We start from the raw sequence: 15,717 nt of genomic DNA, 5'->3' as shown, positions 1-15,717 counted from the left end.
ACCCCCCTCAAACTTTGTGTGGGGATAACGAGAAGTTTGAAGATACAAAATGAGGGTTCCAGTCTTCAAAAAAATCTTCAATGAAAGTCACCAACATTATAGCACATGAAAGAACTTTGCATCTGTCTGACCATAACACCATGGTGTGTGATTTTAGTCACCACAAGAAGCTTACGAAGAGGCATAAGTTACATAAACTTTATTGAATGAGGGCCTAAAAGGCCATTCCTTACATGGGGGAATACCCCTCTATTTATACACAAAGGAGTGAGACAAGAGAGAGAGAAAGAACATTGGGAGGCCCAAAAGGGGACTCGTTGGGCCCCCAACGGTCACATTTGTGACCGTTGGGGGTCCAACGACTCCTTTGGTTGGGACCCCCAATGCAATGCATTAAATGCATTTTACAATAAATGAAAAATAAAAAGGAAAAAGAAAATGTAAAATAAAATACATGTAAAAGATGTAAAAAAGACTAAAATGCCGCTAATGGGCAGAATTACAAAAATACCCTTTATCGGGTATGATGAGATAAATACATATATATATATATATATATGTATATATGATTACATATATTTTAACATAAGAAAACCTCTGACCTATGTTTGAGAAAATAATCCAAGTATGCCTTGTAAAGTCATCTACGAAGATGACATAATATGTAAAACCTCATTCGGATATGACAGGTGCAGGGCCCCATACATCCGAATGAACTAATTCAAGTGGTCGAGAAGAGACAATTTCTTTTTTAAAAGGATAATTTTTTTTCCAAGAATGCATTCTTCACATTTAAAGGGCTCAAAATTACAAAAATGTTCCATCTTTGGAAAAAACTGAATCTTGGATATACTAGGATGGCCAAGTCTCTTGTGCCATAGATCCAAGTCCATTTTTTGAATATTATAACATAAATCATTCTTGGGAATTTCCAAAAAATCCATGTAATATAGGCCTCCTTCTCTATGGCCTTCCCCAATCAGCTTCCCTGACTGGTGATCTTGCACTCGATAACTGCGAGAGTAGAAGAAAACGTTATATCCATGGTCAGATAATTGAGAAACAAATGAGAGATTGAGGTTTAACTTAGGATATATCTAATTTTTGGAATGTGAAAACCTTTTAGGTCTTTGAAATTATTTTTGAAATCCCCTATCCTTTGATTTCAAGTGATGTCCCATCAGTAGTAAAAACATTTAACTCATTTGAGTTATGTCTTTCAGATAATATGTTTATATTTGGTGTCTTGTGAAAGGAGGCACCTGAATCAAGAAGCCAAGGAGATTTACCTGGATCAGAAGTGCTAATGGAAGAGACTATGACTCCTGCTGATGAAGATGCTCCCTTGAGTAGTGGTTGAAGTGCCTCCACCAATTGAGCTAAAGACATACTTCCAATGGAAGATTCATTTGATTCTTGTGGAGGTCCGACAAAGCCAACCTTTTTCTTATAAGGTCTCTTCAATTTTGGACAATGAGTTTTCACAATGTCCTAGTTCACAGCAATAATAACAAATAATTTTTCTTTTCTCGGATTCATTTCTTTGCCTTTCATCATTTGTCCTTCCGTAGTTTGGGGTTTGTATGTTCGAACATGATTTACTGGTCTGGATACGGCAAGAACCGAGTCATCATCACACTTTGTGATTCTACTCTTGAGTCTATTTTCTGCCATACTTAGCTCTTCTATGGTGTCTTCTATCGAAGGCACCTTCCCTCGATAAAGAAGAATGAACTTGGTAGATTCGAAATTCGGTCTTAATCTGTTAATAAATTGAAAAAAGTGATCCACATTTATTTGGTTTTGGTGGAGTTCTATATCTTGTGGGCAATGCCACTTCGGTTCAAGCAGTGCCAACTCTTTCCATAACTCCGATAAGCCATTATAGTATTTTCTAATGTTCTTGTCTCCTTGAACCATATTTCTAACTTTGATTTGTAAGTTGCACACATGTGCAATATTTTTAAGAGAATACATTCTCTTAATATAATCTCAAGCATCATTAGCGTACTCAAATTTTGCAAGGCTTGAGCATTTCTTGATGTCCACGCTAGATATCAGCCAAAACATAATCTTAGCATGTCCCATTCTCTATTCTTTTCATTTTTTTTCCGTAAGTCGTAATAGCTTTAATTGTTTCCACTTCCATGAGAGGAATTTCTATCTCCCCTTCTATCTTTGTGACGATTAATGTAGGTTCCGAATGGGTCTCATCCACTAATCCCCACAAGCCCTTTTTCCATATAAGATGCTTCATGATAGAAGCCCATGTAACATAGTTTGAGTCGTTTAGTTTGATAGGCTTAATGGTGACCTTGTAAACGAGCATAAAAGATGTGTTGACATTCATGATATTCATGAGAGTGACAATGAGGATACTCATGATGCACATGAGAATGCGAATGAGGGTCTTGATAATATAGACCAATCTCATAATGAAATTCAAACCTATACTCGACGTACCAAAGATGATCCATCATGTGCTTTAGAAAGATACTCTCAAAATCAAGATATATATTCCTTTAGTGTTGGAAGATCCATAAGCATTTCAAAAGCTCATAGTAGATTCGTATCCTATGATTCCTTTGAACCTAAATATAGAGTTTGTCTAATGGCTATACAGTCAAATGTATAACCATCATCTTTCCATGATGCTAAAAATCATCAAAAATGAATTAAGGCAATGAATGATGAATTAGAAGCTTTAGAAAATGCAAAAACTTAGGAAATTCAAACATTACCTAAAGGAAATAAAGTTATAGGATGTAGATGGGTCTATAAGATAAAAACTAAAAGTGACGTGACATTAGAAAGATATAAATCTAGGTTAGTAGCTAAAGGATATAGTCAATAATACAAAATTGACTATGATGAGACATTTGCTCCAGTGACTCGAATGATTACTGTTACAACCCTTATTTCTATAGCATCAATAAAAAAATGCCTAATTTTTCAAATGGATGTAAAAAATGTCTTTTTGAATGGTAATTTCAATAAGAAAATTTACATGGATCCCCCACCAAGTTTTAGTTTAGCACATGAAAAAATTCTTTGATTACGAAAAACGTTGTATGACCCAGAGTTGCTACTCGAGGAAGCGGGAGCGGAAAGCGATACGGGAAGCGAGGCACTTCTAAAATTTTAGGAAGCGGGAAGCGCGGGACGACTTAGGAGCGACCTAGGAATCATCTTGGAAGCGACCTAGGAAGCATCTCGGAAGCGAACCGGAAACGACCTAAGAAGCGAAGAAGGAATCGACATAGGATTCAAATGAGAAGCGAAAGGAAAGCGATTTTGGGATATGATTCCCAATTTTTATTGTTTTTTATTTATTTTATGTTGATTGCTAGATCGTATACATGAATTTAGTGTTCATCATTGTAAAATCGGCTGAGCATTGGAGATTCCAGATATTGTATTTGTTGTTAATGTCCCTGCACACAAATAGAACACCAAGAAAAAATATGCAGAATATATCTAAAACTCGACACGATAACACCAATAAAATATCACACAACTAGCTTCATATGAATATGAATATTCAACTATAGGCACCAAAAGTAAGCGAGAACTAACAATAAGTTCACATCCATACTACCACAAATATCATACATGATGATATCCGAGCCATCAATACAATGAGATGAACTTATCTCACAATGTCGATAAGAGCATCAAGCCAAATCCAGGTTACCGCCTCTAGTACCACTTCATAAGCATCACGAGAACTCAGCCAAACATGAATAATATCAACCAGTGTTGTGAAAAGCGTTGAGGCGTAGCGAGGGGCTCCACCAAAATCTGATGCGAGGCGTAAGCCTCGAGGCGCAAAGCATAAGCCTCAATTTTTTTTTAAACTGAGTGTAGCTGAGATGCGTATGCTGAGATGGATGTGTGAAAATACAATAAAAGATAAGATTCCGAACGAGGAGATACGTAAGAAAGTAGGTGTTGCACCCATTGAAAATAAGATGAGAGAGAATCGTTTACGGTGGTTTGGACATATTCGGCGAAGGCCTAATGATGCTCCAGTTAGAAGGATGGAGAAATGGGAAAATATATTAGTTAAAAGAGGTCGAGGTAGGCCTAGGAAGACATGGATGGAGGTGATAGGAAATGATATGAATGCTTTGAACCTCACCGAGGACATGGCATTGGATAGTAATGATTGGAGGAGAAGGATTCATGTGGAAGACCCAGAATGATTTTCTTTTTTGGTTCATATCGCCGACCCCAATTGTTTTGGGATGAAGGCGTAGTTGTTGTTTGTTTGTTTAAACTTAAAAAAACTATAAAAATTATCTAAAATTATAAACAAAAAAGAAATGCTTTATTGATGAAGCACCAACCAACACAAAATAAAAAATCTCAAATAAATACGGAAAAAATATGAGATTAACATGTAAAAGTAACATTAATGCAACAACTTGATCTATGTAAGTATGTAAGAAATAAAATATGAGCATTCATTCAATAATTTTAGATAAGTATTAATGTACTGCAGTTTTTTTTAACTAGTCTCACAAGTATTAATGTATCTAAAAATGATAATTAATAAATTAACAACTAAATTCTAATCTAAATACAGGAAATAAAATTTTTGAGATTGAAAATAAACTTAACTAACTGATGGAAACAATAAATAAATCTAATCTATTTGGCTAAATAATAAAAAACTAAATAACTATTTATTCTATCTACTGATTTCTATTTTAATCAAATAACTATTATCGATAATTAAAGTTAATTAAAACTAATCTAATATGCAAGAAACATGAATTAACATGAAATAATTAACCTTCCTGACGACGAGAGACGACGACAGGGGGCTCCGCCCCCTGCCGGTCGACCCAAAGAAAGAGGCAGGGGGGAGTCCCCCCTGGCCGACGACAGGCGACGACAGGGGGAGCGAAGCCCCCTGTCGACAGAGCAAAAAGGATAGGGGGAGCAGAGCCCCCCTGTCGATAAGGCAAATGGTAGGGGGGTGGAGTCCCCTGTCGGCAAAACAAGAAGGACAGGGGGTGCAGAGCCCCCTGCCTGACGACAAGGTGAGCGACGCCCCATACCGAAAAAGAAAGCGACGGGGGGGGGGGGGGGGGGAGGGGCAGAGCCCCCTTCCCTGCCGAACATAAGGTGACAGGGGGCAAAGCCCCCTGCCGAAAAAGAAAGTGACAGGGGGCGGAGCCCCCTGCCGACGAGAGGCGACGACAGGGAGCTTCGTCCCCCTGCCGGTCGACCCAAAGAAAGAGGCAGGGGGGGGAGTCCCCCCCCGGCCAACGAAGGGCGACTACAGGGGCTCCGCTCCCCTATCAGTTGACCAAGAGAGAAAAGCAGAGGGGGGGGGGGGACCCCTGCCGACGAGAGGCAACGACAGGGGGCACCGCCATCCTGTCGGTCGACCCCAAAAGAAAGGCAGGGGTAACCCCCTGCCGACGAGAGGCGAAGACAGGGGGCTTTGCCCCCCTGTCGGTCGACCCCTCATGGAGAAGAAGTAAAGAAGAGGGGTTTACCCGGCGGCGACGACTCCGACGTCACCGGAAAACGCAGAGGAAAGGCGGCGTCGGGGATGTCAGTCGAGGTCGTCAGAACGGACGGCGGTGGTGGTGAGTCGCTAGCGCCCTCGCAACAGAGAAAATAAGATGGTGGTGGTCGGTGGGTCGCCGACGCCTTCTCAGTAGAGGAAAGAAGAAGGTGGAAGAGGCGATGACCGACGACGGGTGGTCGTCGGCGACAGCTGTCGCGGGGGACGGAGTGGAGAGAGAAGGGGCGAGGGCTTTTGCCCCTCACCCGAGGTGCCTATGTCTTTTTTAAAGACACAGGTTCTCTCGAACCTTCGAGAATACGGGTCCGGGTCAGACTCGGGTCCGAGCCCATCCGATTTTTTTTAATGCGCGCCTCGCCTCAAGGTGTATGCCTCAAGGCGCATGATGGGTACACCTTTATGCTTTTACGCTTTTTAACTGCGCCTCAAGGCAAAAAGGCCCTCACCTCGAGGCGAGGCGCGCTTTTTTCGCCTTGAGGTTTGTTTTTAACAACACTGGTATTGACCCAAATCACGTCTGTCTGACTGATGGTATACATCAAAACGACCAAAATACAATCCATCTGAGACCCAAACACTCACCGATTGGATTACATTAAACAAAAAACCAAATTTGGACATAAGAAACCTAAATATCCAAAAATCAACAGAAAATCGATAGAAAATTAATCACTTAATTGATTGTCGAACGTCGGAGGTCGTCGAAGAAGGTTGCTAAATCGGTTGAGCGAGAGAGGGAGGAGGAGAGGCTCTAAAGAGGCGTGAAAAAAAAAACCCTAAGCCTCTCTTTCGAGTTTTTATTTCACGACTTCTTGAAATTTCCCATTTTACCCTTAATGAAAAAAATCTTTCTTTTAAAAAAAGGGTAAAATGGTAAAACGCGTACCCCTTTAATGGGGTACCCGTCCCCCATTAAAGGGGTATGCGTACCCCATTAAAGGGGGACACGCTTCTTGTCATAAGCGTGTGCTTCCCTGCGCATTTTGGAAGTGCCGCGTTTCGCGCTTCCGAAGCGCGTATCGGGGAAGGGTGCTTCCCCTATAGCAGGGGCGCTTCCGGTAACTCTGGTATGATCTAAAGCAAGCCCCCAAGGCTTGTTATGATCGATTCAGTAATGTGATGTCAAAACTTGGTTTTAAATCTTGTTATACTGACACTGCATTGTTTGTTAAGTCTTCTAATGCATGAATGGTGGTATTATTTCTCTACGTTGATGATATAATTATCATAGGGGGTAATAAGCAGAGAGTTAGTCATATCAAAGATGTGATCAAAGCCAACTTTGATATGACTGATCTTGGTTTTTACGGTATTTTTTTTGAATAAAAGTGGCTTACTCACCTCGTGGTTATTTGTTATCTCATACTAAGTATGCAGCAGAGATCATCGTATGATCAGGACTCTCAGATGAAAAATGAGTTTATACTTCAGAGGTCATCAATGCAAAGATGAAAAAAGATAATATATATGTATGACCACATTCATGTAAACTGAAATACCCATCAGGGGTATTTCGATCATTTTACCTTGTAACAGAAGTCAACCCATTAGGGGTTAACTATATAATTTTTATTTTTTTATTTTTTTTATTTTGTCTTTTTTATGTAATCGATTGGGACAACTCCCACTAGCTATTGGGGCTACTCCTAATTGTCACACGCAGCTAGTTGGGCTGCTCCCTATCGCTCTCACTTGTTATAAATAGGACCTCAAGCCCTTGTACATTTCCAATGCTTTCTTAAGCATTTTTGTAATATAAAAGCATTTGTTTTTATTCTCTTGACCTTAGTTGTCAAAAGTTGCACCTAGGTTGGCTAGGCGTTGGGCCATCGCCTAGACTTATGGGTTTAGGCAGTAGGGCCTTGTTTTTTTACCTGGGTTGCCTAAACAATGCCTAGGTTGCCCTTGCTTAAGCTATAGGGACATAGTTGTCATGTTTTTTTAAATTTTTTGTCACTTTTCTTTCTTTTTCTTCTTCCTCTCGCCCCCAAAAGTTTTTTTTATTCTTTTTTTTTTACCTTATTTTTTTTCTTCTTCCTCTTCCTTTCACCCCTCTGCTTAGTTGTCAAAGGCGGAGCCTAGGTGGCCTAGCCGAGGTAGTATCTCGGTCTTATGCGCCATTGCATACACATATATATGTTTTCTGTGTAAATATATATAATTGTATATATTAACATATCATAAACATATATTATAAATTTACAATATTCTGTGTTTATATTATATATACATATTTGTGTACTTAATTCATATATAATCTATAAGCAAATGAGTTATCTATTTGACTGTTTTTATGTGATATAATTGCTTTGCCGTGTTCAACAACATATTATTTGTCTATTGCTTATTGTTGCTTGATTTTATGTTGCATACATGTTTGTTATTAATTTTAGTAGTTTGTTTACATATTTTGTATATTTTTAATTTTTTTTTATTTGGGGTACCGCCTAAGCATCATCTAGCCTTTTTAGGGGCTCACCGCCTAGCGCCTTTGACAACTAAGCTCTTGACCCTTGTGTGGGTGGTGTGGATTGATCAATTGGTGTTCTTTGTAGCTTGGTTGTATTCTTGTAAGCCCATATGAGGCACTTGTTTGCTTCTGTTCTTATTTCATTACCTTAACAACTAGTTGGAGGAGGTCCAACTAGCCATTGGACCTCCCTCCAACTAACCTTTAGGCTAGTCCTCTCTTTTTCTCCCTCTCACTCTCTTATATAAAGTGTGTGTTTAAGTGAGAGAGGATGGATGCACTAAGAGTGTGTGCATGAGTGTTGTAGTGAGATATTCTTGTTTATTGTTTGTGTATTTTTCATTAAAAAATATTTAATTTTTATGTCTTGTTTTTCTTCATGGCTATGCATGGTTTATCGTAACTAGTCAAATGCATTTTAATAATGCATTTGGACTTCATTTATGTTGTCAGTTTTTGTGTTGTGCCATTTCATGACAATTGTCCGCCTTATTTTTTCTTGATCATGTAATGTAAAAATGGACTCTATTTCCATTTCAAATTCAAGTGTGGGTATAGGCTCTAGGAGACGAGGAAAGAAAAAAGGGGAGAGATATTGGTGTAGGCAATAATCAGGGGCACTACGTGATAGAGGTAATACTCAGGGGTATTAAACCAGGATATCTTTGAATTTACAAGTTTTCATCCCATATAGACATCTTTTAGGGTTTTTGGACATTTCTGAACACCCCAAATATCACAAACGATTGTATGAATTATTATGTTCTGAATATAAGATGTTAGAAGCCGTGAATGGTTTTTCTTACATTCTCATCTAACCTACTCAGGAAAAAAGTCAAACGATGGTAATGGTAGTGATCTTGCATAAAAGATGAAGTACAAGTTGAATTAAAAGTGTGCCTTCATAAATGCTGTAGGCCCAAAATAAAGGTGACATTTTGACCATTCAGTATGACTTTCATAATGAGGTTTGAAGTGCACCTGATACAAGGATTGACACATTGAAAACCTCTTTAAGGGTACATTAACATATCTCAAATGTTTGAAACTCATGAAGTGTCCAACATTTGCCTCTGAATTAAAAAGTCTTGTCGTCAGTCAAAAGTACAATAATATTCGAAATATTACTTGCTTTTTAAAGGGTGCTATGTTCTGCTTTAATGTATAGTCAGTTATCAGATTAAAATGTTTAAACCCATAATGTGGTTTGCAATGTTATTGAACATTATACGTTTTAAAAATCAGGATCTATGTCACATAGGTGCGGGTGCGGTGATGCGGCACTTTAAAAAAAACTTGGGTGCGGGGGTGCAGGAGTGTGTGTGTGTGTATATATATATATATATATATAATTTTTAGCAGTTAACAGTAACACTAATGAAATAAAAAACAATTATCATAATATCATCAAATCAATTCATCATCATGCATCCACAACAATCGCATGACAAAGATAAAGAAAGTTTACAGAATTTTCATCAATTAATGGGCTTCTGAATCTCACATATATGGACCAAGTACTGATCAAGAAAAGACCCAGCACTAGGTGGTTGGGAGGCATAATACATAGACACACACATATTATATGGATACACATTATTTATAAATCATACAAAATGGATGAGTTCAACATCATCACCCCACGGAATAGAGGCCTTTGTAGCTTTTTATATGATGAAAAAATTTATCATCCAAATTAGATCAGCATGCAGTGGCCAACTTTAGTAAAATGAGGGGGTGACTGTGGTATTTAACATTGTAAAAACACTTGAGAAATAACCACATGATAAAAAAAAGTGTGCGAGGGGAGAGAGATTGAGAGAGAGAGAGAGAGGTACACATAGAGAGGGTGGTGGGGGTTTAAGCCGAGAAGAGCGAGAGAGACGAGGGGAGAGAGATTGAGAGAGAGAGAGAGAGAGAGAGAGAGGGAATGGAGACATACCTCCTCGCCATGCCGGAATCGCCATGCCAGACCGCTCACCTTGCCGCTGCTGGGTTGGAGACGGAGAAGAGGAGGCGTCGGGGTCGGGAGGAGGGGGCAAAATGTTTTTGCCCTAATCCCCCTCCCAGCCCATTTCTTCGGGCAAATTTTTTTTCTTTTTTTTTTAAGTCCAAAAATTGAACACTTAAGACCTTGGGTGCGGTCAACGCAGCAAGGGTCGGTGACGCACCCAGGGTTAGTTTGACTGCACCGGGTGCCGCATCCACACCCGTGTCGCATTGCGTCGACGCAGGTGCGACACCCGGCTGGCCGAATCCCTATGACAGAGATCAGGATTGTAATGTTTCAAGCCAAACATAAGCACACTGTAGATAGCCATTTATGAAAAAGAGTGGATGACAAAGAATTCTTTAGTTTCATCATCCTACAGAGTATGTTTGCTGAGGAAATGAAATACACTTATAATCTATTTGACTTTTAACTGTGAAAATAAAGGGGAACAACAAAAGCTGGTTTTTGTTAATCTAACCTTGTTCAAAGAGGGACAAAAACTGGGTCCCTAATCTAAACTAAAGAATATACTATGTCACATGGGTGCGGGTGCGGGTGCGACACGGGTGCGGCGCAATTTCAAAAATTTTGGACACGGGGACTCGGCTATATATATATTAAAAAAAATATATATATATATATATATATATATATATATATATATATATATAAGACTCGGTCAAAGTTGTGCCCATTAGGGGACAGGTGATGAGTTGTGAAGGCATTCTGTACACTTTCTTCATACAGGAATAATTCACTTTTGGGCACTTTCTTCATACACTGTAATAATTCACTTTCTTCATACAGGAAAAAACCACAAAAACTTGAGTTGTGCCCATTCTGTACTTAAAACTTGAAAGTGTACAGGTTTTTTAGTTGTGATGGGTTTTTTTCCTTACAGCTGTAGCCCAGAAAATTTTAAAAAAAAAATCAATTTTTTTTTCCAAAAAATGGACCAAAATGACCCTGGGTGCATTGACCACACCCAGGGTCGGGTTGACCGAGTCCGAGCCGCACCCGTGTCCGCACCCGTGTCGGTGCGTGTCGACGCGGGTGCGGCGACCTTGGAGCCGAGTCCGTGTGACATAGAGAATATATTAAAGATTATCCAAGAAATATGTCAAGGTAATATTCATTACTATTGCATTTGAAATTAGAATCTTGTGTTTTTTAATAACTAAATAGGAGGAACTAAAATGGTGAATGCCAAATCTATTAGGTATTTCTTGCTGATTATCAACACAACAGAAATTCCCCAAGCTTGAAATCTCCTCCCTATCCAATGCCCATCTCCCTGTCATGGTTATTTGCCATGATTGAATTGCCACAGGGTTTCTGTGAACCTGATTCTATCAGTGCTACACCATAAAAATATGGTTTGATAAACATCCATTTGAGAAGAGCTTGAAGACTAGGAGCTCAATATGGAACTGCTGACACAGAAAATGAGGTTGTTTATTTCTTCATCAAATCTCTTATGGATCAGTTTTTCCAGTGCAAGGTCTAAAAGATACAAAACCATGCACAAACATAAGGAGGGCGTTAGTAGAGAAACTGACATATAAATTACGCAAAAAGGTCATTGCTTGTGTGAATTTATCCTGCTCTATTTATGTTTCTTCTGCAGCTGAGGTAATTCAAATGTTCTACTGATGTACATATGATAATTGTTACTGTGTCTTCATCCTGACTGTTGCATATGAAATACCAAGACCTTCGTTACTTTATCAACAATCAGAATCTCTTTTCTTCATCTGTTTCTACTTGCAAGTTTATCACCTGCTTCTTTGAAGTGTTTTCAATTCAAGCACCTGCCAACTCCTTCCTAGGAAGTTGTGCATGCTAAGATCCAGTTGAAGTATGAATAGTAGTGATAAATGCATTTCTATGTGAAAGCAATATGACTGGTTTCTTACCGTCTGTTTTTAAATGCAAAGAACTTTGTTACTGAGATCCAGTTGAAATGTAAATCATGCAAAACTGAATTTACCAAATAAGCTTTTTGAAAAAGAAAAAAAGGGTTCCTCGTTTGTTGCAGAACCCTGTACTATAAATGATCCCTTGTCATCTTTAAATCAAAAGACTGGTTTTTGAAGGTCAAGTTACATTTCCTATGATTTTTTTTTATTTGTTTGTTACTACTAGAATAAATGTATAATAAAATGAATATCCTGTGGATTGGTGGATTCTAAGCATTGTTTGCCTGTTATTGTAGATAACTGGTCTTGCATTCTCCTCTCTCAATGCTGATCATATTTATGTGCAAGGCATTGATTACGAGGTAATTGAGTCTCTTATTCTGTTTGCATTTTTCTCCAGGTATACATTCAGCGCAAAAATATCTGCATCATTTCTTGCCTTGTAAATGATTTTGCTTCCAAGTCCTTTTATCAGCCATATAGTTCTTGTGGTTTAGTAACTAGAACTGAACTAGCAATCCAATCTTGTTGGTTCCAAATGAGGACCCTACTATTCATGACCTTTCACAAACTAAAGTAGCATTGTAACATGAATATGAGAGAGAGACTTCTTTAGTTTCGGAAACCAAGAAGAAAGTTGCAGTTCAAAGCATATCGAACCATATGTAGTAGGAAGATGGACAATCACAGTGACAAATATCGTCTTCTTTTTCATAAAAATCATGAGAACTTGCCTAGTCATAAAAACGTAAATATTGCCAGAAATTGAATTTTTTATTTCAAAAGTTTTTCCTGTGTAATAATTAGTCTTTATATTTTTTGCCAAAAAATGCAAGCAAAATAAAAATGTTCAATTTCTCATGAGAAAAAGGTTGGTGTCTTTTTACTGTTTTAAACATTTTGTCTCTATGGTGGCAATTACCCTCTTGTGAATCGGCATATGCATGCATCTCTCTCTCTGTCTCTTGCTTTTCTACATGCTGCATGCATTATATATCTGTTGAAGCATTGAAGAATTCCGTTTTTATCTGATGGTTTAACAGTTTACCCTTGTCTTTTTCTTTCTGACTTCATGATCATAAAGATGTATTGCCCTAGCCGATAATTTAGAACTTTTAAAATCATTTTTTGGTGAATGAAAACTTGTGCTATCATGACAAATAAATGATTATTTTCATAGGTCTTTTGTGGAAATTGGAAAGGTAATAAAAAGGTGTTCTCCTTTAGGGGAGACTCGAATTGGCTGGGATTTAGCAAGGTATGCACTTTTCTACTTTGTGACAACAATCTTATTTATTTGTGGGAAAACGTATGGTTTAGATTGACATGCTTCACATTGCCAATGACAGCATTCGAAGACTGACCTCTTAGCTGGGTGGTGTGATTCTGGAAATATCTTTCTTGCTGATGTTGCAATGCAACAGTTAGATGCATCATCGTGATCCTTAAGCACAGTCGAGCTTTCTGGTCTAAGTTTTGCTCTTTGGAACTTTCATCTGTATCTTGGTGCTCAGACTTAGTTGATATCTTGCCTTCCTAGGCCTTTTGGCTTGGATATGTACCATTGTTGCGTAGATCTGAAGTGATGGTGAAGATGTCTAAGCTGTCTTGATGAGTATCTTTGTTCACTTATGCTTCTCGTGGTGATGTGTGAAGTGGCTCAAACGCGAGACTTCCACTGGTTCGAACACTAAAGATTCCACATTACCCTAAATAGAAGGCACCATATGCATAAATAATGTCCAATAAAAGATGTGGACATCGTAAAAATGTGCTATGTTTGTGCAAGAGTAAAACACACACACACACACACACACGAATGGTTGAACGTTATTTAATTCAGCCTAATATCAAGATGAAGGTCTCATGTGGATCCGTGGCCTACCCACTTGGTAGTCATGTAACTGGTCTTTCCTGCATTGAGGGAATGCAGGAATGATCTGTCATGAAAATGTGCAGTCAGTGATCTTTTTTATGACTACTCAATAACCACTTGGTACTAAACATTCATCTTGTTGTATCTAGCGTTACCGTCAGCCATGCTCTTCCAAGTAATTTGGGCTTTGGAACTTATCATCTAAGAAATGATTATCGAGTTTACTAGGTTTCACAACTCCCGTCTACATGCCCCTAAAGGCAAGAAAAGAAAGGAAGGGGCCTCCTCCTTTCAGGGCGGTTGTGAGTGAGATTTAAACCCATTACCATGGTTCGTAGCTGCGTGCTCTTATCCTCTGAGCTTCCGGCGACATCCATCTACACTGGATCCATTTCTAGGAGTGTCCTCTCTCTCAACCATTTCATTTTGGATTAAGATGTAGGGGCGCATTTATCTCTACTATATAAGAACAGTGTGTTGTTTTATGTGTGAAGGGGATGCGGTAAGGTTTCCCAGGAAAGTACTATAGTTGCAAATTGATAGGATTTTGCTCAAAATCTAACCCGACCCTTTTAATGTGCTATATTTGATAGTTCAGAATCAAAACTGGCAAGTTTTTATACAGGGTTTTAGGCTGCCAGGGCAGTGATCATAAGTACGGCAGACAGAGCCAGCACGGCTTGGTATTTGATTCTGGGGGCGGTTTCTCCGTGTAAATATCAAAAAAAAAGTTTTTATCTGTTTGCTGCTTTATTTTTTTGGCTGAGGAAAACTACCTCACTCACTGGTGAACTGATTGTTATAAAAACCCCAGGTCCCACTTGTCTCACCAGGAAGTACACGCAAGGGACGTACAACTGCAGGTTTCAAACTCGTGACATCTCTTTAGCTTGGTGACGTTCACGGGTTTGCTCTACCAGAAAGAGTGGAGACCTCGTAGGCTACCTGCTTATTATTATTATTTTTTTGAAAGGCAAGCTGGTGTTAGAACGACCCCTACCCATTATACATTGATACCATTGGAATTCGAACTTGCAACGACCCAACACAAGTTGACGTGCACTAGCTGCTCCTAACAGACAAGCGGACACCCCGTTGGTCAACCTGCTTGTTCAGTTGTATTGAACACTAACTAAAAATGGTTTAAAATAAGTTAAAACTGTCAACCAAGTTTGGATCCTGATCATTTTGAGTTGGACCTTGTTCAGATTTATCTAAATCCATCCAAAATGCAGGCCCATAAATTAGGAAGCATAGGATGCTGCCATATCATCCTTCAAGCATTAAAGCTTGTGCTACTGCATTACTTTCCAAACAAGGAAATCTAATGTGCCACATCACCTTACCAAACAAGGAAAATTGATGCACTGCAAACCTGTCCTCTCCGGCCTTCTAACCTACCAAAGGACCTGTTGCTCACCTCTTTGCATCATCAAAGGGCCACTTTTAATCTGCCATAAATTCTTGGGGATTTAACCTTCCTCAGATGCTCTTTCCCTTGTTGTTTCCACCCTAGAAGAGACTCGATTAGGACAAGCAGGCCAGTCTATGAGAAGGTTTGCTGATTGGAGGACTATAAGGATTTGTAAGGACTTATGGAACGCTTGGTGGGCCAACTGAGGCCATATACTTGGGGACCAAGTTTAGAAAATGGTCTTCATTTTATCAATCTGTTAAATCCATGATACTCCAGGATCCTCTGTGTATTTTTAGATCCAAGTTTGTTTAGGTTAACATGAATGACCTTATTGCAACATGGCCAGTTGATTCTAATCCCAAAAGTCTTGTTCCAACACAATTTTAAGACACGTTGGGGTTGTTCTCTTGCAACTTACATTGTACACTTGCGCTTAGAGTCTGTTTTGCTTTTGTTGAGTCTGATGTAAGTTGCCCGGTTCAGGTGAATCAATACCCCAA

General features: G+C 39.0%; 1 protein-coding gene across 2 annotated transcripts in view; it reads left to right on the top strand.

Moving 5' to 3' along the window:
- Window positions 1-13,554, top strand: part of LOC149848598 (uncharacterized) — a 45,863-nt gene extending 32,309 nt beyond the window's left edge. For both annotated transcript variants that reach the window (XM_089996370.1, XM_089996378.1), the window contains 3 exons: window positions 12,221-12,286; window positions 13,105-13,182; window positions 13,274-13,554. In XM_089996370.1, the coding sequence (XP_089852496.1) occupies window positions 12,221-12,286; window positions 13,105-13,182; window positions 13,274-13,366 (237 nt within the window). In that variant the 3' untranslated portion in view covers window positions 13,367-13,554. The remainder of the gene's footprint in view (window positions 1-12,220; window positions 12,287-13,104; window positions 13,183-13,273) is intronic.
- Window positions 13,555-15,717: the final 2,163 nt, after the last annotated feature.

Source organism: Nuphar pumila, chromosome 1 (assembly GCF_984573655.1).
Source record: "Nuphar pumila chromosome 1, dmNupPumi1.hap1.1, whole genome shotgun sequence".
Lineage (NCBI taxonomy): Eukaryota > Viridiplantae > Streptophyta > Magnoliopsida > Nymphaeales > Nymphaeaceae > Nuphar > Nuphar pumila.
This window is presented reverse-complemented; position numbering and strand designations above follow the sequence as displayed.